We start from the raw sequence: 22762 nt of genomic DNA on the forward strand, positions 1-22762 counted from the left end.
GAGTGGGCTTCCGTCTCCAGGAGACAATCTGAGTTGCTCTGTGTTCCCCCGTGATAGATGTGAAGTAATAAAGCTCCATGCCCAGAGGAACAGGAAGCCAAAGAAGGGAATCTCTGTATAAATGAGAGGGGGCTCTCTATATTCGTTGTTTTCTGATTTCTAATTATGTAAATAACTCACCATTTTATGTTTTAGCCACTTCATTGGTAAAAGAGGGGGAGGAAATCCCGTTCCTTGGTAGGCATCTGACTCACATAAAATAAGATTGTATAATCGCTGAACATTGTATCAGCACACTTGAGGCTTGGGTTGGGAAAAAGCAATCAATAACGGTATGTTGAGGAGCTGGCACATACCAGTAGTTAAGACATAGCCACAACCTTCCAAGATTGTACGGTCTGCTGGGAGAATAAAGCCAAGTGTCATCCGAGGAGAAGTCAGGCAGATTCAAAGACAAGAGAGACCCCATTGCTGGAGAAACAGAAAAAGCTTTTCGATTGTGAATGCACTTGATGAGGGGAACTAAGGCAGTGCTTCAAATGTATTTCCTATGTCTTTTTTGTAGGCCCATAACAGAAACCTGCTCTCCATAGATTTTGATCATATGACTCGCACAGGAAAGATCTATGACGACCATCGGAAATTCACCCTTCGAATTCTTTATGACCAGACTGGACGACCTGTTCTGTGGTCTCCCGTAAGCAGATATAATGAAGTGAATATCACATATTCACCTTCAGGATTGGTGACGTTTATTCAACGAGGGACATGGAATGAAAAAATGGAATATGACCAGAGTGGAAAAATAATTTCAAGAACTTGGGCTGATGGGAAAATTTGGAGCTATACCTACTTAGAAAAGGTAAGCATGTAGGGGAAATAAACTAGTTCTGGGTTCCCGAATGAGAATATTGAAAGCAGCGCTGACTACCCACCTTGCTGAGGGCCTGCAGGAGAAAGTCTGTGCTCTGGCTGTTCTGCTCTATAGAAGTAACAACAACAAATTATACCTGTAAGGATAATCTGTTTTTCAGCTGAAAACTTTCCCCAAGCCCATGCTCTGCCAGGTACTCTTTCAAACTGAAGTCAGGATAATGGCTTCGATTTCTCCTCATTTGAGCATATTTGTTCATGCTCCTGAAAATGTACCTTTATTATTATGAAAGCTCACACTGAAGTAAAATGGGTAGAAAATTATAAAATTGTGTGTTAATGTATCACAGCTCTGGAAAAGAGCCTCTTACACAGAGGATAAGGACTTCTACTTTTGTTAGGATAGTCAGTAAAGGTTTAGCGGTGTACATTTGAGGACTAATTTTCCCAAGTAATCAGTCTGAGGAAATGGTAGCAGTGGGGCCTCGTTGGTAATAGTCCTTTGTACGCAATGACTCTCCAGTAGCATCTGTAATAGGAGCTCGTGGCCTCTGTCTGCTCGGAATGGGCAAGGATTTTAATCCCATCACTGGATCCATTTGTCAAACATCATCCCCCCACAGCAAAATGATTTCTAGCCGGATCAGTAGCAGAAGACAATAAGAGAAATTGATCTCTATCTGCCATCTCAATTTCTGATGTCCTAAGATACTGTCTCTTTTTCCCCAAATCTATCCATTCAACTTATCAGTCCTGAATTAATCTCTGGGAAAATTGGAAGATGCCTTCCCTTGAGGATTCAAGGGTAGTCGGTGCAAAGTCACCCCTAGAAGTTCTTAGAAAAGTGTGTGCCAGCGGTTGTATGTTATTATAAAACTATTGTATTATTTCCCAGAGTCAGTTGCTGGGGAATTTGCCCAGTTGGGAATGCCTAGGAGATAAAGCAGAGCTCCACTTGGGAGCCAGGGTAAAGGAGGGAGTCCTCTGCTGTATCCACTTCCTGTCCTTTTCTGCTGAAGAAATCGACGAACTCTCTAATCTGTACTCTACACTGGGAACATCTGAATTTTACAGAGTAGATCTTTTAGCTTTTGAATTTTAGTAACAAGGATGATTGACAAAATCGTATGACTACTGTCCACGAAGTGCTAAGCTTGTTACAAAATTTACTGAATCCAAATATTTGGTGTACGTTCACAGAGGCAAGGCGTGTTATGATGACCATCATGTGAAAAACAGATGCCACTGATTCTAGCAGAATGTAGGCTGATCAGTTTTTCCAGGAATGATCCTCCCACAGGTCTACGTGTGGCTAGTGAAGGAGCTGGCACGCCTTATGAGTGTGTACAGTTTTGAGGAAATTCCCTGGTGGTCCAGTGGTTAGGACGCAGCACTTTCACCGCCAGGGCCCAGTTCAATCCCTGGTCGGGGGAACTACGGTCCCACAAGCCGCAGGGCACAGCCAGAAAAAAAAAAAAAAAAAGTATTTACGATTTTGAACTCAGCCACAGCCTCATTAGCGCTACAGTCTGGCCACTGAGCTAACTGCCTGTAGACAGTTGCTTCTACGTAGAACTTTCCCTTTAGGCCCTGCATATAGTTATTTAGCCTCTTCTCTGACACCAGTGAAGCAATTTTATTGTTCCCCTTTTCTGGATTAACCGATTATTTCATCACAGTTATTTCAGCAAAGAATGATGTGAAGCAAACTTTGCATACATCCGTTTTGCTACAGAGACTTACTTGGCAAGAATTCTTTAAAAACAAAACACAACAAAGAGAGCTCCCTGAGACTCTCAGTGTCTGCAGTAGACAGAAATAAGACCTTATTGTCACAAAACAATGTATGGAGAAGAGCCCCAGTGACTTCCAAAGACTAGTTAACTGACCAGTGAGACAGCCAAATCGCTTGTGCCTTTTAGTTGACTTTTCTCCCTTTCTTTTTTTTTTCGGGCCTCTCACTGTTGTGGCCTCTCCCTTTGAGGAGCACAAGCTCCGGACGCGCAGGCTCAGCGGCCATGGCTCACGGGCCCCGCCGCTCCGCGGCCTGTGGGATCTTCCCAGACCGGGGCACGAACCCGTGTCCCCTGCATTGGCAGGCGGATTCTCAACCACTGCGCCACCAGGGAAGCCCCCTTCTCCCTTTCTTGATTTCACATTTAATTTGTTCTCTAATTACAAGATAGCCCCTGACTTAAGCAATGCTATTATGCAAAACTCAGAACCTACAAAACACATAATTATGGAATGGTTCTTTACTTTCCAAAAATCATCTATCATGAGATTGATTTTATTAACATTATTATTACCAGTGATAATAATTAATTCACCGAATAGAAGCAGCTATTAAATGAAACAACAATATAAAGCACCCAGCACATCTAGTCATTCAATAAAAGTTAATTCCTTTCCATTTAAATCGTGCATTCTAGTATTTATTCTAGTATTTATATAAGTCAAAGAACTTAAAGGCTGGCAGTTACTGCTACTTGAAGGTAAATTAAAACAGGAAAGAATGGAAGGAAGGAAATTAAAGCAACTTTGAAATTGTGATTCTAGAAAGGAAAGGTAAAGAATATTCAATTTACCAAAATCCAGTTAACATGTAACTTTTCCAGTGAGGTGATGAGGTTCTGGGCCTCCCCGTGCTCTTTTTAAGTCCTGTCTTTAACATGGCCTTTGCTGGAACATTCTTTCACTATGTCTGGGGCAGAGCAAGACAAAGAGGCTGGATCTAGTACTATATTTTGAAGTAAGAATTCTCAAACTTTAAAAATATAAGTCTCTTTTTATACCTCAAAATACTTCTGGTAGTACCTCTGTAAATTTGCTTTTGCCATCCCTATACCATGATATATTAAAAATCAAACAGCAGATATTTCACCCTTAATGTGCAGACATTTTGTAAAAATTGTTTGACTTCCTCTAGAGTAAGTAAAAATTACTCGTATCATTTTCATGCACAATGGTTTGTAGCCATTAGGAGAAAAATAATTATTTGGCTAATAGCTGCAGTGGCTTAAATGATCTCATCTCTATTAAAAATAATCAATTATTGTTTCTTAAATTTTCTCTGTGCGGTCGTTAATTCTCTACCTTGATTTATGAGCCTTCCCTGAGTTAATTATATTTTGAAGACTTGTGGGGCTAAAATTTTGTATTACAGTAAATTTACATTTACATCTTTCCGTTTCCTAAAATCGTTCTTAAGAACTTCATTTAAAAATACATTTAAATATATTTTATAATCATTTAATAAGATGCTTTAGTCTGATACATTTACACAAAATTGCCTCTTTGGGGCTGAAATTTTCAAAGGCTGCCTCGAGGGAGAGGATGCAGCCTTTGGCTTGTGCTTCCGGGTGGCCCCAGACTGCCATCTGGTGGTCATTCGAATGCTTTAATTTTTTCAAATTCCTGACATTTCTCATTTCTACTCGTGTTCAAGTGAGTATACAGCCATGATTGTTCTTGTTTTCTTCTTTACAATGATGTCACAGTCTTTTCGGATCTCACAATCAATTTTTTAAAAATACAAAGTCTTGGGCTTCCCTGGTGGTGCAGTGGTTGAGAGTCCGCCTGCCGATGCAGGGGACACGGGTTCGTGCCCCGGTCCGGGAAGATCCCACGTGCCGCCGAGCGGCTGGGCCCGTGAGCCATGGCCACTGCGCCTGCGCGTCCGGAGCCTGTGCTCCTCAACGGGAGAGGCCACAGCAGTGAGAGGCCCGCGTACCGCCAAAATTAAATTAAATTAAATTAAATAAAAATTAAATTAAATTTAAAAAAATAAATAAAAATACGAAGTCTCCCATTCCATTGTTTCAGCTAATAAGAAATGGCCTTTTACCGTATAGCTGCTGCACTATGGGCATTGGATGGACTCATAAGTATTGTGTGGTGTTTTTTGAACAAGCTGATAATAATGCCCACCCAAAGTGAAAAAGCAGGCAAGTGAGAGCTAAATGCTATTCTGGCAACGCAACGGTTACATTCATGAGATTTCTAATCACATCATCCACATTCTTGCCATTGGCAGGAAGCTTTAAAACAGACCAGGGAGCTTTCGCGACAGCGCAGCTTCAGCACCCCCCAGGAACAGGGTCAGGCAGTGGTTTACTGCAGCGCAGAGGGGGAGAGCAGGGAGAGAACACAGTGGCGATGTGCTATAAATGTGTGGCAAGGCTGGTACAGCGACTGGAAAAGGCCTGGCCCAGGCAGGCTGGTACTAGATGATGTGTGCAAGCCATATGGTGATTGTCCCTGGCCCACATCACAGGTGACAGATGTCATTTGTCCATGGCAAATTGACAGAAGAGAGTGGAAAGTAGCTGAGAAATCTGGCTTTCAGCATAGAGGTGATGCAAAGGCATTACCCATCAATTTCCTCCCAGGTTCTGTTGAGTTCTGCCTTGGTCAAGGACTCGGTGGTCCCTTTGTGTCCTCGTGCCCACGCAGGAGTTCCAAGTCTCCAGCCTTCTGTTCAGCAGATTTTCTGGAGCTGCAGGGTGTCCACAGGTGATGAGGTGATAGGATTTCCACACAGCTCTGTATCCCCAAGCAGAGTACTTGGTGGAAAAGAAAGAAAGGATAAGCGAACAAGCAAATAAGTGCTGGCTTTGACTTCACAGTACTGACATGCGATTCCATATCAATTCTCAGACGAGCAGGGATGACATGCAGTTTCAAGAAGCATGTTCAACATTAGAGTATAATTTCATACTTAGAAGATTTAAAAGTACATCGTATATGCTTATGTAATTCATATTCATAACTATTTATGTAACTTATATTTAGAAAATGAAACGATACCTATTGTTTTCATAACAGAAACTTCAGAAAATAAAGCTCAACTAAACCTTTTTGCTTGATAAGCCAATTTTCAAGAAAGGAGGGGTAAAAGCTCCCTTAGGGAGATATATCAGAATTTCCAGGGGTGAACAATTTTTATTTTTATTAAAAGATGAGATTTAAATGCTTTTCAGTTAGAAATAGGGTTTGAGTTCTCCCTAAAATAGTGTTCTTTTTATGTCTATATTTAAAATTAAAATAAGATAAACCAATATCAATGAAACACCCATAACGTGCAAGGCGTTATACCTCAACAAATAACTGTTACTGAAATACAGATCAGTTTGGGGGAGAGGGCTTGCATATCCAGAGAATTCTTCACTTTTAATGGCATGTTTCCCTAATATAGTTTAAAACATGAATCGCAGAGCAATACAGTAGTCCCCCCTTACCTGCAGGGGATACGTTCCAAGGCCCCCAGTGGATGCCTGAAACTGTGGATAGTATGGAACCCTATATATAGTGATATTTCCTGTACTATCGGGCGGGTAGCATATACAGCGTGGATACACTGAACAAAGGGACAATCCACATCCTGGGAAGGACAGCATGAGATTTCATCACACTACTCAGAAGAGCGTGCAATTTAAAACTTATGAATTATTTATTTCTGGAACTTTCCATTTAATAGTTTCAGACAGCAGTTGACTGTGTGTAACTCAGAAAGCAAAACTACAGATGAGGGGACTACTGTAATAGTAATATTTTATATACAACTTTTCAGAAAGACATCTACTCTGTAAAGCCAATAAATATTTTTTGGTGACTAATACTTAATACGTGGCATGCCCTGCCCCCCATTTACCTCCCTCCAATCCACCTCCACATTGAAGCAATAGTAACCTTTCTGGAATACCTACTGAATTGCCCTGTCCTTTGATTTGCTTTCAGTGTTTTCCTTGTTGCCAGCAGGTTAAAGTCCAAACTCCTTAGCGTGCCTTAGAAAGCCCAGTGTGATCTAGATCCAGCCTACCTGCCTGGTCTCATCTCTTGCCATTCACCCACCCCTTCCAACACACCCATACTCTGGCCACACAAAATTCCTCCCATTCCCTGAAAAAGCCATGTTCTCTTTCTTATCCTGACCCTCACAATGCTATGCCCTGTGTCAGGAATACTGTCCCCATCCTGCTCCACCCACCTCCCTGCCTTCATCTGGCCAACCCCTAGTCACCCTTTAGGTCTCAACTCAGATGTCCCAGTCTCCAGGATGCCTTTCTTGACCTCTTAAGTCTGAGTTAGCTGCTCTTCCTCCACTTCCCATAAGCGCCCTGTACTTCCTCTGTCATAACACATTTCACACTATACTATAATTGTCTGGTTATCTGTCTTTCTCTTCCATTAAACTGTAAGTTTAGGATAGACACATTATTGCCCACTACTGTATCCACTAGGGTCCACCACAGTGCGTGGCACACAGTAAGTGCTCCATAAATTTGTGTTGAATGGATGAATGTGTATTTTCTTCAATCTCCTGAACTCCAGTGGTACTATTATGCTGTCGTGCCTTTGTCTCGTTTCAGTCTGTGATGCTTCTCTTACATAGCCAGCGGCGTTATATCTTTGAGTATGACCAATCGGATTGTCTGCTCTCAGTCACCATGCCTAGTATGGTGCGCCACAGTTTACAAACCATGCTTTCAGTGGGCTACTACCGGAACATCTACTCCCCACCAGACAGTAGCACTTCTTTTATCCAAGACTATAGTCGAGATGGCCGACTACTACAGACCCTGCAGCTGGGGACAGGGCGCAGAGTTTTATACAAGTACACCAAGCAAGCAAGGCTGTCCGAGATTCTCTATGATACCACCCAGGTCACATTAACATATGAAGAGTCTTCTGGAGTGATTAAGACAATACACCTGATGCACGACGGCTTCATTTGCACAATCAGATACAGGCAAACAGGTTTGTTGTGAAAGGGTGGTGATGTATACAACCACATCAGTCTTGTGAAATTTTTGCTGGCCACAGTCTGAGATATAAGCATTAACAACCTATAGACATTCAATTCAACCAAATTTCACTTGCATTATCAAATTATCTTCCATTGAAAATGAAAAACGTAAGGAACATGAAAGCTGATTCCTTAAAAACATACAGTACATTTCTCTTTCTGCGTCTCAGCTCTCAAAAAAGTTGAGTTCTAGGTACCTAGTCTAACTGTGTACCGGTCCCTACTCACCTCCAAATCTTCCCAAAGATGCAGCTGCAAGATATGAGTCTCACTGAAACTAACTCAAGCCCTATGTAACCTCAATAAGCCTCAGTTGATGGCAACATGTCTTTAAAAGTCACAACTTTTGATTATATTTCATCCTTTCGGTTTATAAAATGCCCAAATCCAGTTACTTGAATGCTTGAATTGGTCAAAACCTGACCCTCTGACTTTGTAGCACAGGTTAAGTAAACTGCAAGTATTTTTGTCAGTAATTATTTTTTTAAAAGCATGTTTATAATATCAGTTTCATCACCTCAACTACTGGATGGCTTATTACTTCTAAAGTTCCTATAGTTAAATTATCCTATAACTATAATATACAGTATTTAAAATTTTTTTCATATTTGGTGACCACAACTATGAGAATATATATATCTATGAGATGAGATGCCCAGGCATTAGATATCAGAGGTCAATCTCTAATATTTTATTTTGAATGTAAAAGCATCCATATTAAAGAAAAGAACACTAGAACTTTCTGATTGTTCAGTATTGAGCGCCTAGCTTTGTTCTCATTATTTTTATTTTGATCCCTTCAGGACCTCTTATTGGGCGCCAGATTTTCAGATTCAGTGAAGAAGGCCTTGTGAATGCTCGGTTTGACTACAGCTACAACAACTTCCGTGTCACCAGCATGCAAGCTGTGATAAATGAAACCCCTTTGCCCATAGATCTGTACCGATATGTCGATGTCTCTGGTAGAACAGAGCAGTTTGGAAAATTCAGTGTAATTAATTACGATTTAAATCAGGTCATAACTACTACAGTGATGAAGCACACCAAGATCTTCAGCGCCAATGGACAAGTCATTGAAGTCCAGTATGAAATCCTAAAGGCAATTGCCTACTGGATGACTATTCAATATGATAATATGGGCCGAATGGTAATATGTGATATCAGAGTAGGAGTAGATGCCAATATAACAAGATATTTCTATGAATACGATGCTGATGGGCAACTTCAAACTGTTTCTGTAAATGATAAAACCCAGTGGCGTTATAGTTACGATCTGAATGGCAACATCAACCTCTTAAGCCACGGGAATAGTGCTCGTCTTACTCCTCTCCGATATGACCTCCGAGATCGCATCACCAGACTAGGAGAAATTCAGTATAAAATGGATGAAGATGGCTTTCTGAGGCAGAGGGGAAATGACATATTCGAATATAATTCTAATGGTCTGCTGCAGAAAGCCTACAATAAGGCTTCTGGCTGGACTGTGCAGTATTACTACGACGGGCTTGGGCGACGTGTCGCCAGTAAGTCCAGCCTAGGACAGCACCTCCAGTTCTTTTATGCAGACCTTGCCAACCCCATAAGAGTTACTCATTTGTACAACCACACGAGCTCAGAGATTACATCCCTGTATTATGATCTCCAAGGTCACCTTATTGCCATGGAGCTAAGCAGTGGTGAAGAATATTACGTAGCCTGTGATAATACAGGAACCCCGCTAGCCGTGTTCAGCAGTCGAGGTCAGGTGATAAAAGAGATACTGTACACGCCTTATGGAGATATCTATCATGACACTTACCCTGACTTTCAGGTCATCATTGGTTTTCATGGAGGACTCTATGATTTCCTTACTAAATTAGTGCACCTGGGGCAAAGAGACTATGATGTTGTTGCTGGTAGATGGACGACGCCTAATCATCACATATGGAAACAGTTGAACCTCCTTCCTAAACCATTCAACCTCTACTCTTTTGAAAATAACTATCCAGTTGGCAAAATTCAAGATGTTGCAAAGTATACCACAGGTATTTAAACGGTGTAACACTTTATGCTAAGGTAAAGAGAAAACTCGTTTATCACATAATCTCAACGCCTTTGTAAATATGCTTCCTCTTCCTGCCAGCTAGCCCACAAGTTATTGTGCAGTCACTCTCTTCCTTAGTCTTCTAGAGTGAGCAGAACTGTGTATGGTGTCATAAAACATGATGCTTTTGCATCCCAGTACATTTTCTCTTTCCTTTTAAGCTTTCTTTTTGTAGTTTTCCCTCTTAAAAGTTTCTACGAATAATTTCATAGAAGAAAAATTAGGATTTTGTTGCATCAAGTAAATCTAATATCACAGTCTGTGTGGCCTTATTACCACTACCACATTGAGAATTTCCACACAGTAAACTGAGCTGATCTCTGTGATTATCCATGAATTAAAAGGTTTCCCTGGGGAAAGGATCATATGTTTTGGAGTGGGTGACATAAGGGGGAGTTTATCCCTAATTTACCATTGGCTAAACATACCAAAGGCAAGAGAGGCATCTTTCAAGCTTTCCACAAAAGTTGTAAAGTATGGGCTTTAAAATCTTTTTGTCTTTTAAATTTGTGTCTCACAGACATTGGAAGTTGGTTGGAGCTATTTGGTTTCCAACTACACAATGTACTACCTGGATTTCCCAAACCAGAATTAGAAAATTTGGAATTAACTTATGAGCTTCTACAGCTTCAGACAAAAACTCAAGAGTGGGATCCTGGAAAGGTTAGTATATGTTTTACCATCTCTATTTAGCTGAAAAAAACAGAAGAGCATCCAACACCATGAAACATATATTTGCTTACTTATGTTTGAGTCTTCTTGAATATTCACTTAAATGTCCATGATTAACGAGGAGGTAGAAAAAAGCTTCCATGAGGAAAGGATCAGAGAATTGGAGCTTTGGGAAAAGAAAAGACTAACATGTGACTTGATGACTGCTGCAGAGGAAGAAAGTGGAACTGAACTTTAACAATTCTAAAGTGGGCTACCAAGGGCAATTATGGAGGGGGACTTCCCTGGCGGTCCAGTGGTTAAGACTTTGCCTTCCAATGCAGGGGGTGTGGGTTCAATCCCTGGTGGGGGACCTAAGATCCCACATGCTTCACGGTCAAAAAACCAAAACATAAAACAGAAGCAGTATTGTAACAAATTCAATAAAGACTTTTAAAATGGTCCACATCAAAAAAAATCTTTTAAAAAAAGTGGCAATTATGGATTCTATATAGAGAAAATTGTTCACTAAGAGACCTAAAACATCAGATCTCCAACTGCAAAATAATTCAGGGCATAGTGCACAATGAGCATGAGAATAACAAATGAAATTATTATAATAAATGGGACTTCCCTGGTGGACCGGTGGTTAAGAATTTGAGCTTCCATTGCACAGGGCACAGGTTCAATCCCTGGTTGGGGAAGTAGGATCTTGCATGCCTCATGATGCAGCCAAACAAAAAAATTATTCTGATAAAGAAAAAGTATAAAAATACAAACACATGGAGGCTAAACAATACACTGCTTAATAACGAACTGAGGAAATCAAAATATACCTAGAAACAAATGACAATGGAGACACGACGACCCAAAACCTATGGGATGCAGCAAAAGCAGTTCTAAGAGGGAAGTTTACAACAATACAATCCTACCTTAAGAAACAGGAAACATCTCAAATAAACAACCTAACCTTGCACCTAAAGCAATTAGAGAAAGAAGAACAAAAAAACCCCAAAGTTAGCAGAAGGAAAGAAATCATAAAGCTCAGATCAGAAATGAATGAAAAAGAAATGAAGGAAACGATAGCAAAGATCAATAAAACTAAAAGCTGGTTCTGTGAGAAGATAAATAAAATTGATAAACCATTAGCCAGACTCATCAAGAATAAAAGGGAGAAGACTCAAATCAATAGAATTAGAAATGAAAAAGGAGATGTAACAACAGACACTGCAGAAATACAAAAGATTATTAGAGATTACTACAAGCAACTGTATGCCAATAAAATGGACAGCCTGGAAGAAATGGACAAATTCTTAGAAATGCCCAACCTGCCAAGACTGAACCAGGAAGAAATAGAAAATGTGAACAGACCAATCACAAGCACTGAAATTTAAACTGTGATTAAAAATCTTCCAACAAACAAAAGCCCAGGGCCAGATGGCTTCACAGGCGAATTCTATCAAACATTTAGAGAAGAGCTAACACCTATCCTTCTCAAACTCTTCCAAAATATAGCAGAGGGACGAACACTCCCAAGCTCATTCTACGAGGCCACCATCACCCTGATACCAAAACCAGACAAAGACGTCACAAAGAAAGAAAACTAGAGGCCAATATCACTGATGAACATAGATGCAAAAATCCTCAACAAAATACAAGCAAACATAATCCAACAGCACAATAAAAGGATCATACACCATGATCAATGGGGTTTATTCCAGGAATGCAAGGATTCTTCAATATATGCAAATCAATCAACGTGATACACCATATTAACAAATTGAAGGAGAAAAACCATATGATCATCTCAATAGATGCAGAGAAGGCTCTCGACAAAATTGAACACCTATTTATGATAAAAACCCTGCAGAAAGTAGACATAGAGGGAACTTTAGTCAACATAATAAAGGCCATATATGACAAACACACAGCCAATATCTTCCTCAATGGTGAAAAACTGAAACTATTTCCACTAAGATCAGGAACAAGACAAGGTTGCCCACTCTCACCACTCTTATTCAACATAGTTTTGGAAGTTTTAGCCACAGCAATTAGAGAAGAAAAAGAAATAAAAGGAATCCAAATTGGAAAAGAACAAGTAAAGCTGTCACTGTTTGCAGATGACATAATACTATACGTAGAGAATCCTAAAGATGCCACCAGAAAACTACTAGAGCTAATCAATGAATTTGGTAAAGTAGCAGGATACAAAATTAATGCACAGAAACCTCTGGCATTCTTATACACTAATGATGAAAAATCTGAAAGTGAAATTAAGAATACACTCCCATTTACCATTGCAACAAAAAGAATAAAATATCTAGGAATAAACCTACCTAAGGAGACAAAAGACCTGTATGCAGAAAATTATGACACTGATGAAAGAAATTAAAGATGATACAAAGAGATGGAGAGATATACCATGTTACTGGATTGGAAGAATCAACATTGTGAAAATGACTCTACTACCCAAAGCAATCTACAGATTCAATGCAATCCCTATCAAACTACCACTGGCATTTTTCCACAGAACTAGAGCAAAAAGTCTCACAATTTGTATGGAAACACAAAAGACCCCGAATAGCCAAAGCAATCTTGAGAAAGAAAAATGGAGCTGGAGGAATCAAACTCCCTGACTTCAGACTATACTACAAAGCTACAGTAATCAAGACTGTATGGTACTGGCACAAAAACAGAAATAGAGATCAATGGAACAGGATAGAAAGCCCAGAGATAAACCCACTCACATAGAGTCACTTTATCTTTGATAAAGGAGGGAAGGATATACAGTGGAGAACAGACAGCCTCTTCAATAAGTGGTTCTGAGAAAACTGGACAGCTACATGTAAAAGTATGAAATTAGAACACTCCCTAACACCATACACAAAAATAAACTCAAAATGGATTAAAGACCTAAATGTAAGGTCAGACACTATCAAACTCTTAGAGGAAAACATAGGCAGAACGCTCTATGATATAAATCACAGCAAGATCCTTTTTGACCCACCTCCTAGAGAAATGGAAATAAAAACAAAAATAAACAAATGGGACCTAATGAAACTTAAAAGCTTTTGCACAGCAAAGGATACCATAAACAAGACCAAAAGACCACCCTCAGAATGGGAGAAAATAGTTGCAAATGAAGCAACTGACAAAGGATTAATCTCCAAAATTTATAAGCAACTCATGCAGCTCAATAACAAAAAAACAAACAACCCAATGCAAAAATGGGCAGAAGACCTAAATAGACATTTCTCCAAAGAAAATATACAGATTGCCAACAAACACATGAAAGAATGCTCAGCATCATAAATCATTAGAGAAATGCAAATCAAAACTACAATGAGGTATCACCTCACACCATCCAGAATGGCCATCATCAAAAACTCTAGAAACAATAAATGCTGGAGAGGGTGTGGAGAAAAGGGAACACTCTTGCACTGCTGGTGGGAATGTAAATTGATACAGCCACTATGGAGAACAGTATGGAGGTTCCTTAAAAAACTACAGATAGAACTACCATACGGCCCAGCAATCCCACTATTGTGCATATACCCTGAGAAAGCCATAATTCAAAAAGAGTCATGTACCAAAATCTTCATTGCAGCTCTATTTACAATAGCCAGGACATGGAAGCAACCTAAGTGTCCATCGACAGATGAATGGATAAAGAAGATGTGGCACATAGATACAATGGACTATTACTCAGCCATTAAAAGAAACGAAATTGAGTTATCTGTAGTGAGGTGGATGGACCTAGAGTCTGTCATACAGAGTGAAGTAAGTCAGAAGGAGAAAAACAAATACCGTATGCTAACACATATATATGGAATCTAAGGGAAAAAAATGGTCATGAAGTACCTAGGGGTAAGACGGGAATAAAGACACAGACCTACTCGAGAATGGACTTGAAGATACGGGGAGGAGGAAGGGTCAGCTGGGACAAAGTGAGAGAGTGGCATGGACATATATACACTACCAAATGAAAAATAGATAGCTAGTGGGAAGCAGCCACATAGCACAGGGAGATCAGCTCGGTGCTTTGTGTCCACCTAGAGGGGTGGGATAGGGAGGGTGGGAGAGAGGGTGACGCAAGAGGGAAGAGATATGGGAACATATGTATATGTATAACTAATTCACTTTTTTGTAAAGCAGAAACTAACACACCATTGTAAAGCAATTATACTCCAATAAAGATGTTTAAAAAAAAGAAAAAAAAAGAGAAAGTATACAAGAGTAATGAAGCAAAGTAATAAATATTACAGAGAGAAAGTCTCTGGAAAAATAGGAGCACCAAAACCTTCAAGGTTCAGCAGATAATTCCATCACTTAATGAGGTACAAATGGAAACAAGAAAGAACTTTATCTTTCACTTGAAAGAAAGAGGAATATCTGTGTTTGCCAAAAAAAAAAAAAAAAAAAAAAATGGCTTTAACGAAATAAAACTGAAACTTGGGTGAGAGGGCTTGAAATTCAAGTATAAAAATTATAAAGGAAAGGAAATTCTAAATAAGTACTATAGGCTTATCCCTTTTTGTAAATACATATAACATGTAAATGCTTTTTGTAATTAAACGTCCTGAAAAAAGTTTAACAAAATGTTGAGAATTTCTGATGCTTTGTAATGGATACCTGGAGGTTCATTATTCTCTTCCCTTTATTTCTTAGCATGTTTGAAATCTGCCATAGTAAAAAGGTTTTTTTTTAAAATCCACATAAAAAGATCCATGGACTTGCTGATTTGCCCTTGTGATTTATAAGGTCATAAGCTACTTGAAAGCAAAAATGATGCCTTATACCGTCTCTTTATACCTCACTGTAGCTAATGTATTACTCTACATCCAATAAGAAACAGCTAGTCAGTGTCCGTTGAATGGGTAAAAATAAAATGTCTTTGTTTGGGAGGAGCTAGACCCACTTAAGTGCCTTTTAGCTCTGCGATTCTATGGTATCAAGTTTGAACGTATTTGCTTATGCTTAACTCTTAACTCACCAAGATATCAAGAAATATATGCCAGGTGATCAAGTCACCTGTTAGTCTTTTCCGAAGCTCTGGTGAAGAGATTCCAAATTTGGCTTGTTTTCAAATCACAAACCAGCAAATTAAAGAGAGAAGGAAGCAACCTAGCAAGCCTTTGCTTTCTACAATCACCAAGCGTATGCTAGGTGTCTAATCGTCTGCTGCCTTTGCTCTTTGCCTTTCTTCTTTCCTAGACCATCCTGGGTATCCAGTGTGAGCTCCAGAAACAGCTCAGGAATTTCATTTCCTTGGACCAACTTCCAATGACTCCCCGATATAATGACGGACGGTGCCTTGAAGGAGGGAAGCAACCAAGGTTTGCTGCTGTTCCTTCTGTTTTCGGCAAAGGTATAAAATTCGCCATCAAGGATGGCATAGTAACAGCCGATATTATAGGAGTAGCCAATGAAGATAGCAGGCGGCTGGCTGCCATTCTCAATAATGCTCATTACCTGGAAAACCTACATTTTACCATAGAGGGGAGGGACACGCACTACTTCATCAAGCTTGGGTCTCTGGAGGAAGACCTGGTGCTTATCGGTAACACTGGGGGGAGGCGCATTCTGGAGAATGGTGTCAATGTCACTGTGTCCCAGATGACTTCGGTGTTGAATGGGAGGACTAGACGGTTTGCAGATATCCAGCTCCAGCACGGGGCTCTGTGCTTCAACATCCGGTATGGGACAACTGTCGAAGAGGAAAAGAATCACGTGTTGGAGATCGCCAGACAGCGTGCTGTGGCCCAGGCCTGGACTAAGGAACAAAGAAGGCTGCAAGAAGGGGAAGAGGGTATCCGGGCATGGACAGAGGGGGAAAAGCAGCAGCTAATGAGCACTGGGAGAGTACAAAGTTATGATGGCTATTTTGTTTTGTCCGTTGAGCAGTATTTAGAACTTTCTGACAGTGCCAACAATATTCACTTTATGAGACAGAGCGAAATAGGCAGGAGGTAACAAAAAAAATCTCTGCCTTTGCGTCACCAAAGACTGCCTGTTTTTAAAACATAAAATGGTTTATTGTATTGGTTTTCTAGATCAGAACTCTGTATATGTAAATATGGAGGAAAAACATATCCAACTGCCTTTCAATGTGACGGAAGATGGTATTTTAATATTGTTTGTTTAAACTCTTTAAGAGATGACAGAGATTTTTAGTTCTTGTGTGGCAGTATTCAAAATAACACAAGTAGAACTCAAACAACTAACAAAAAAATTTTTTCAGCAAGCACCGCTTTCGATTTGTGGAGCCATGCAGATGTTCAACTATAAAGAAAGAACCCAAGGTTCCCTATGTCTATTGTGACACGTGGTTTCATATTCAGCTTTTGGCAGAACTTGCGGGCTATTTGAAAGGTGGTGCAATCATATCTGAACCTTGCATTTCGAAAGACTGCCAGCTCTTTCACGTGTTCCAGATCTGTTATAGGAAACTTTGAAAGAAGTGTAAAATGTCCTTGGCCACCATCTCCTAGAGTCAGGACCCATTTGCCTTTCGTCCCTGATGATTCCTCCTTGCTTGCTGAAATAGATGCCATGTTGTTGTGCTGTGTTTTGGCGTGTGGTGGCTGGGTTCTGTCTACCACACTTCCCCGTGGGTGTGGTCACTCAATCCAATTGCCACTATTTGCTCGTGTGTACATGATACCAAGGCAACTGGCCAATGTAACTCCTCCCACCCAACTTGTTTTGACTACATTTTGTACTCAGTTGTCCAGCTGTATTGGTGTCATGAAAACATAGCCTTTATTAACCTGGGTAGGAATTTCTCATTTATATATAGGGTGTGTTTTGGTCATAGTTTCACATTCGTGATTCAGTATTTATACACTAATCCAATGGTTTTGTGCACATGAAAGGTAATTTACTACAAAGTGTGATTCTGGTACAAAAAAAAAAAAAATAGGCTTTCACAGGCATGCATGCCTGGGATGCCGACACATTACGCTCACTACTACTGCAGAAATTCACAAGAGCCAAAACCTTTAAAAAAAAAAAAAAAGAAATAGACATAGTACTAAGGTGAAAAGAAAGTACCAAAGGGAAGACCGAACTAAACATCACGGGAAGTTGCTGCCACATTGTTTCACCCCACTTAGATTTATCTTTCAAATGTGCAATTCTGTAGTGAACATCTCCCAGCCATAGTCAGGAAATTTAATTAAGTGAGCCCTTTCCAACCTAAAACATTTCAACTAATTATAGAGAGGCAGACTATTTTTTACTAAGATAATTTATATGGTTAGTTATTTCAGTTCTCTGTCTTTGCCCATTTATTTTTGATTTAATCATCTCTCCTGCCTAGGAAAATAGCTATTTTCCAGGAAGGGTTATTTTGTTGTACGATCATTTAAAATGCAGAAAAAGATCAGGATTAGTGTTAATATCAGCTGCAGTTTCTCAATCTGTATGAATCCTGTCGTAAAAGAAGCCCCGGGTGAGCTGGCAGTTTTGTGCCCAGTGACAAAGAGACAGTTTGTAAACTGCTGTGCAATTGTAAGTTACCACAAATGAAAATATAGGACAGCACAATGTGGCCTGTGGAAAATTCTCCTGAGCCAGCTTCAGCACTTTCATCACCAGGTCTGGACACTCACTGTGTCTGAAGGAGAATTTATGATGGAATATCGCAGTTTGGATTCTTCCCAGCCACTACCTAAATGTAGTGTGGGGTCATTGCCTTGCTTTGTGAAGACAGTCTTTTTTGAAAATATGCAAAGTCAAACTCCAGGCTCACATGAAGGTTTTTAAAGAGTCTGGCTCCTAACTACACAAAGTAGAGTGAGAGAAAGGCAAGGGCCCACTGACAGTAGGGGAGGGTGTAGCCAAACATTTCATTTTCAAAACCTTCAGGTTGGGATTACACATGTATTCCAAGAGAGAGAAAGAATTCCTGATGAACTCATATTGGGGGTTTTTGCCCTGAATCGGGCCTGTGTTAATGGTATAGTATTTATTCAGGACAGGATCTAAAATTACCAGCAAACCTGATGAAAATTTGAATACCTCCACACCAGCCTAAAAATGGACCTTAAGTTCCTAGAACCTCTGATGTTCTTTTAAATCAATGGAAAAATAACTTATGAACTGTATATAAAGAGTGCATTCATAAATGTGATGATGTATTTTATCACTAATCCAAGATGTCAATATTAGAGTCTATTTTGCTTATACTTTAAGCGATTATACTTTTTTGCAATCCACTGATGATGTATCATTTTCAAACTGCTTTAAATATCCATTAGAAACAAGTATTTGAATGCTTTTACTTAATAGTAATTACCACGAACTGTGCATTTCTAGTTTGAAATACATATTTATTTAATTTGTGCCTTTAGTTTCTTAAAGTTATATTTGTATTATATTCAGAAAATGCACTTTTTAATCACTTAGAGCTGTGGTTTTAATACTGCCTTGAACTATTACTGTTCTCTTTACCACTTCCAAAGTTTTTTAGGAGGAAAGAGAAAAACACCCAAAATGTTAGCACTAATGAGTAGTAAATCTAAGAGAAACATTTTGGCATTTCTTAATAAGAACATGGAGATATTGAGTACATCACTTCCTAGTCATGTGAATACAAAGAATGCCTTTATTGACTTGTAGTTCTGAAGTTTAAATTAATGAAAGAACAATTCATTTGTATTTCTTGATGAAAGTAAAAGCATTTTAAAGAGAAATATATGAATTTCTCATACCCAGAAGACAGGTGGCTGACACTATACAGCCACACACCATTCAAGTAAGTTCAAGTGAGAGCACAGCAGTTGGGCTCTCCTATGAAGAATATTCTGGGCTGGAGGCAGGGAATACTCCGTGGTTGTTTCTTTTTCCTAGTTAGGCCCATTTTATTTGTGCTTTTTTTGTTTTATTTTGTTTTGACTCTTGCACTACAGTCTAGAGATCCAAATGAGCTGAAAAGTTCACAGTTGAACAGACATTTAGATATATTTATTTTTAGTTGTCATTCTAATCATTACTGATTAGAAGCATGATTCCTGAAGGAAAAGGAAATAAAGCCCAATTCATACTAATTTTTAGTAAAACACTCACCATATAAATAGGCATATGTTTTATTTTTAACCCAACAAAATAATGTATAAAATAAGCGTGTCCTTTACTGTCAATTTATCTAGAAGATCTATAATATATAGACTATATATATAATATAATAGATACAACATAGCCAAATGTATGAAAACTTAACTATGTATAATTTGGAATTCACATGCTATGTAGAGAGGTATACAATTAATTCTAATTTTTGTAAGATTGTTCTTTTCCATTACTGTTGACACAGGTTCAAGCATCCTATCATGTTGTTTCTACTTTTTTTCCTCTCTTTCCTTTTTTTAAAAAAGTTGTTAACCAGACCAGGCCCTACTGTAATAGCACCTAAGAGAGTCAGGGCAAAGTTTTTGCATTTATAAAGATATGTTCCTGTAAGGGCAACTGTAATGGAGTTCAGTGGTAATGGAAGCAAAAGTACAGTAATCAAGTATTGAAGGGAACTTTTGGAGAGACTGGAGTGTATTATAGCTTGTGGAAAAACAGAAGGCTACAGATTGGATGCAATGTTCTTGTGTTCTTAGAGGAACTCACATACACATAGCTGACCTGACTAGTACTTCAGATCTCAGACTGCTCTTCCACAGCCTTCTGTACGGTTCTTTATTCTGCAAAAAAACAAAAACAAAAACAAAAAAACAACAAAAAAAACAAAACAAAGAAAAAAAACCAGAAAATAACAAACAACAACAAAAAAGAATTCAACCACAAAATAGTGACTGTTTCAGTGTGTCCTTCACGTGAAAGCTATTAAGGACCAAATATACTACTGTGTGTAAGAAGAAATTACTTCCTAAACAGTAACTGAAAATAGTTAGAGTTAAACTTGCTGTGGATTTTGTCTTGGCAGTTGTCATCTTACATTATTTGTCAAAGGAAACGTGTTTGGCAGTTAAAAAATCTTTCCTTAGATTTAGTGGTGGACTTTAACCTCTTAAATAAATGTTAGTATATCAGATTGTGTCCTTGAAAATATTTTACTTGTATGATTCATGACAATGTCGAAATCTTTACTATTCTTCTGGCAAAAGCATCAGTAAGAAAGAAGGTGAAAAAGAGAAGTATAGCCTTTATGTCAGAAAAATATTCTTTTTAGCTGCTTACTTTCTCATGAGAAGTAAAGATGTTTACAGTGTATGCCAAGATTTTCAGTTTCTATATAACAACAGTTAGAAGTTCTAATCATACAGGAAATTGTGTTATAATGGCCTCAGCCATGTTGCTAGGAAACAATAGGTTCCAGTTTTGTATTCCTTCTCTCAATCCTGTGCTGAAAAGTGACTGGATACTATACAGGTTCATGTTCTCTGGCTGCAGTTAAATGGTCTTTTGCATTTTGCTCTGGCTTTCAGGCCAGAAGCATGCATTTTTCTACAAGAGCATCACAACAACATGCTGTAAATATTTAAAGTTAAACATTATGTGTCGATATTTGAAAGAAAAAAGTACTTTGAATATTTCATTTTTAAAAAATAAAACTGCAAATGAACACTGTGTCCCATTTTATTCATGCGCCAAACTGCATTCTCAAGTCAGTCTGGTCACCTGAGATTTGAAAAGTGGCTCCCTAACAGGGAGCAATAAAACCACATCACCTTGAAAATATAGGTGCAGAAGTCAAAAAGGCACTAATCCTAAGCAGACACCTCTTCACTTTTATTTTTCATACATATAGGATCTCTGACACAAATGACCATTTAATAAAATTTTTTTAAAAAAAGAGTAGCTGTTTCAAGTTTAAATGCCTCTAGGCTAGGACTCATAAAGGTTCTCTCTCCTGCTGATGCCTTTCTCAGCAATAGAAAGAAAATTAAGAATTGAAAAACAGGGGTGGGAGGGAGCTGGGAGAGCAAGGCAACCCAACGCATTGGCAAAGAATGAATGGGGCAGGGGAGGCTAAAACTAAAAAACAACAACTCTTCTGAGGCCCGAAGTCCTGCGCAGTTACAATGGCCATTGGCACTTATTTTTCACAAAGACATTTATGAGTGACACTGGGAAGGCTGGCCAACAGATCTTCCAAAATTCATCTTGATAGTAATGGGGTACCTATGGTCCAAAAAGCCTGTTACTGAAACTTGCTTGGAATCCTGGAATTTACACCATTCTGAAATGCCCTGCTGCCTTTTTATTCACTGATATATACAGAGATACAGTGAAAAGATTGACAGAGCAGAAGACAATCCTGATGGTTTCAACACACCAATCAGCAAAAAGCAACGGGGGTGGGGAGTGGAGTTGGGGGATATTAGTAACACCAGATTGTTTTTTCAAAATATGCATCCCACCCTCAGTACAAAAAGAAAGAAGCAAGAGCTCCTACGTTGCGAGAATTATAAAGGAGATCAGGGATTTCTCCATGTTCCTTCCCTATTCACCCTCACTTTTAGAGATCTTTAAATATCAATGCTATTTAAATATTTAGTAATATTACTACCGTAAATTTATATAATTCTAGCATCTCAGTAATCCTGTTAGGTGAGCAAGACTTAATTGTTCCTACTTGGCAAATGCAATACCAGCAACAGACTGACTTGCCTAAGGTCACTGGCATAATCAGTGACAAAGCCGAAAAGCAAATTCAAGTCTCATTTGCTATGTTGATGGGCTCTCTCCAGTCGATCAGGTTGTATTCTTTCCACATAAAAATATGCATTTAAAAAGCAAATGACCTAATGATGAAAATTCAGCCTTTTACTACAAGTTGGGCCAATGACCCCAAATTATGAAAGTGTCCAAACTGGGCAGCTTAACTTCACCCCGAGCTGCAAACTGCAAAATTATGGTGTCCCATTTACTGCAAGGGCAAACATAGGCGACAAAGTTGAATTTATAGCCCACTAACAGGACGACTAGGCATCTGTAACCTTGAAATGCTCAAGGGCAAATCTGGGTTTTATTATTAATAGACTTTGGATTCTGAACTCAATAAAGTGAATCAAATAAAGCATAAGCTGATGTCTAAACATTCTTAACAGATTTTAAAGCTGGTTCTCACATTTTAACTTCTCTATCCATTCTACCACAAATAATATCTTAAATCCAGCCCTTGATTTATACTAGAAGACTTAATCAGAGGCATCCTCTGTAGACCTATTCTACCTATGTACTACCACAAAGGTTCCCTGCCTGTAACAGCCAAATGGACAATTACCTAAGCTTGACTCCCTACTGACCTTATCTCTTCAGAACAAATTTCAGAGAAAATGAACAAGTATTTGATAAACTGTCATGTTCCTTGTGGGCTTGCTGACACACATTTT

General features: G+C 39.0%; 1 protein-coding gene across 4 annotated transcripts in view; it reads left to right on the top strand.

Moving 5' to 3' along the window:
- TENM1 (teneurin transmembrane protein 1) overlaps positions 1-18758 on the top strand; it is an 803989-nt gene extending 785231 nt beyond the window's left edge. For 3 of the 4 annotated variants that reach the window (XM_059050038.2, XM_059050032.2, XM_059050039.2), the window contains 5 exons: positions 566-862; positions 7245-7632; positions 8485-9705; positions 10285-10427; positions 15630-18758. In XM_059050038.2, coding sequence (XP_058906021.1) covers positions 566-862; positions 7245-7632; positions 8485-9705; positions 10285-10427; positions 15630-16388 — 2808 coding nt within the window. In that variant the 3' untranslated portion in view covers positions 16389-18758. The remainder of the gene's footprint in view (positions 1-565; positions 863-7244; positions 7633-8484; positions 9706-10284; positions 10428-15629) is intronic. The other variant, XM_059050043.2, reaches the window with a different exon arrangement.
- Positions 18759-22762: the final 4004 nt, after the last annotated feature.

The sequence above is a fragment of the Kogia breviceps genome, chromosome X, assembly GCF_026419965.1.
Source record: "Kogia breviceps isolate mKogBre1 chromosome X, mKogBre1 haplotype 1, whole genome shotgun sequence".
Classification (NCBI taxonomy): domain Eukaryota; kingdom Metazoa; phylum Chordata; class Mammalia; order Artiodactyla; family Physeteridae; genus Kogia; species Kogia breviceps.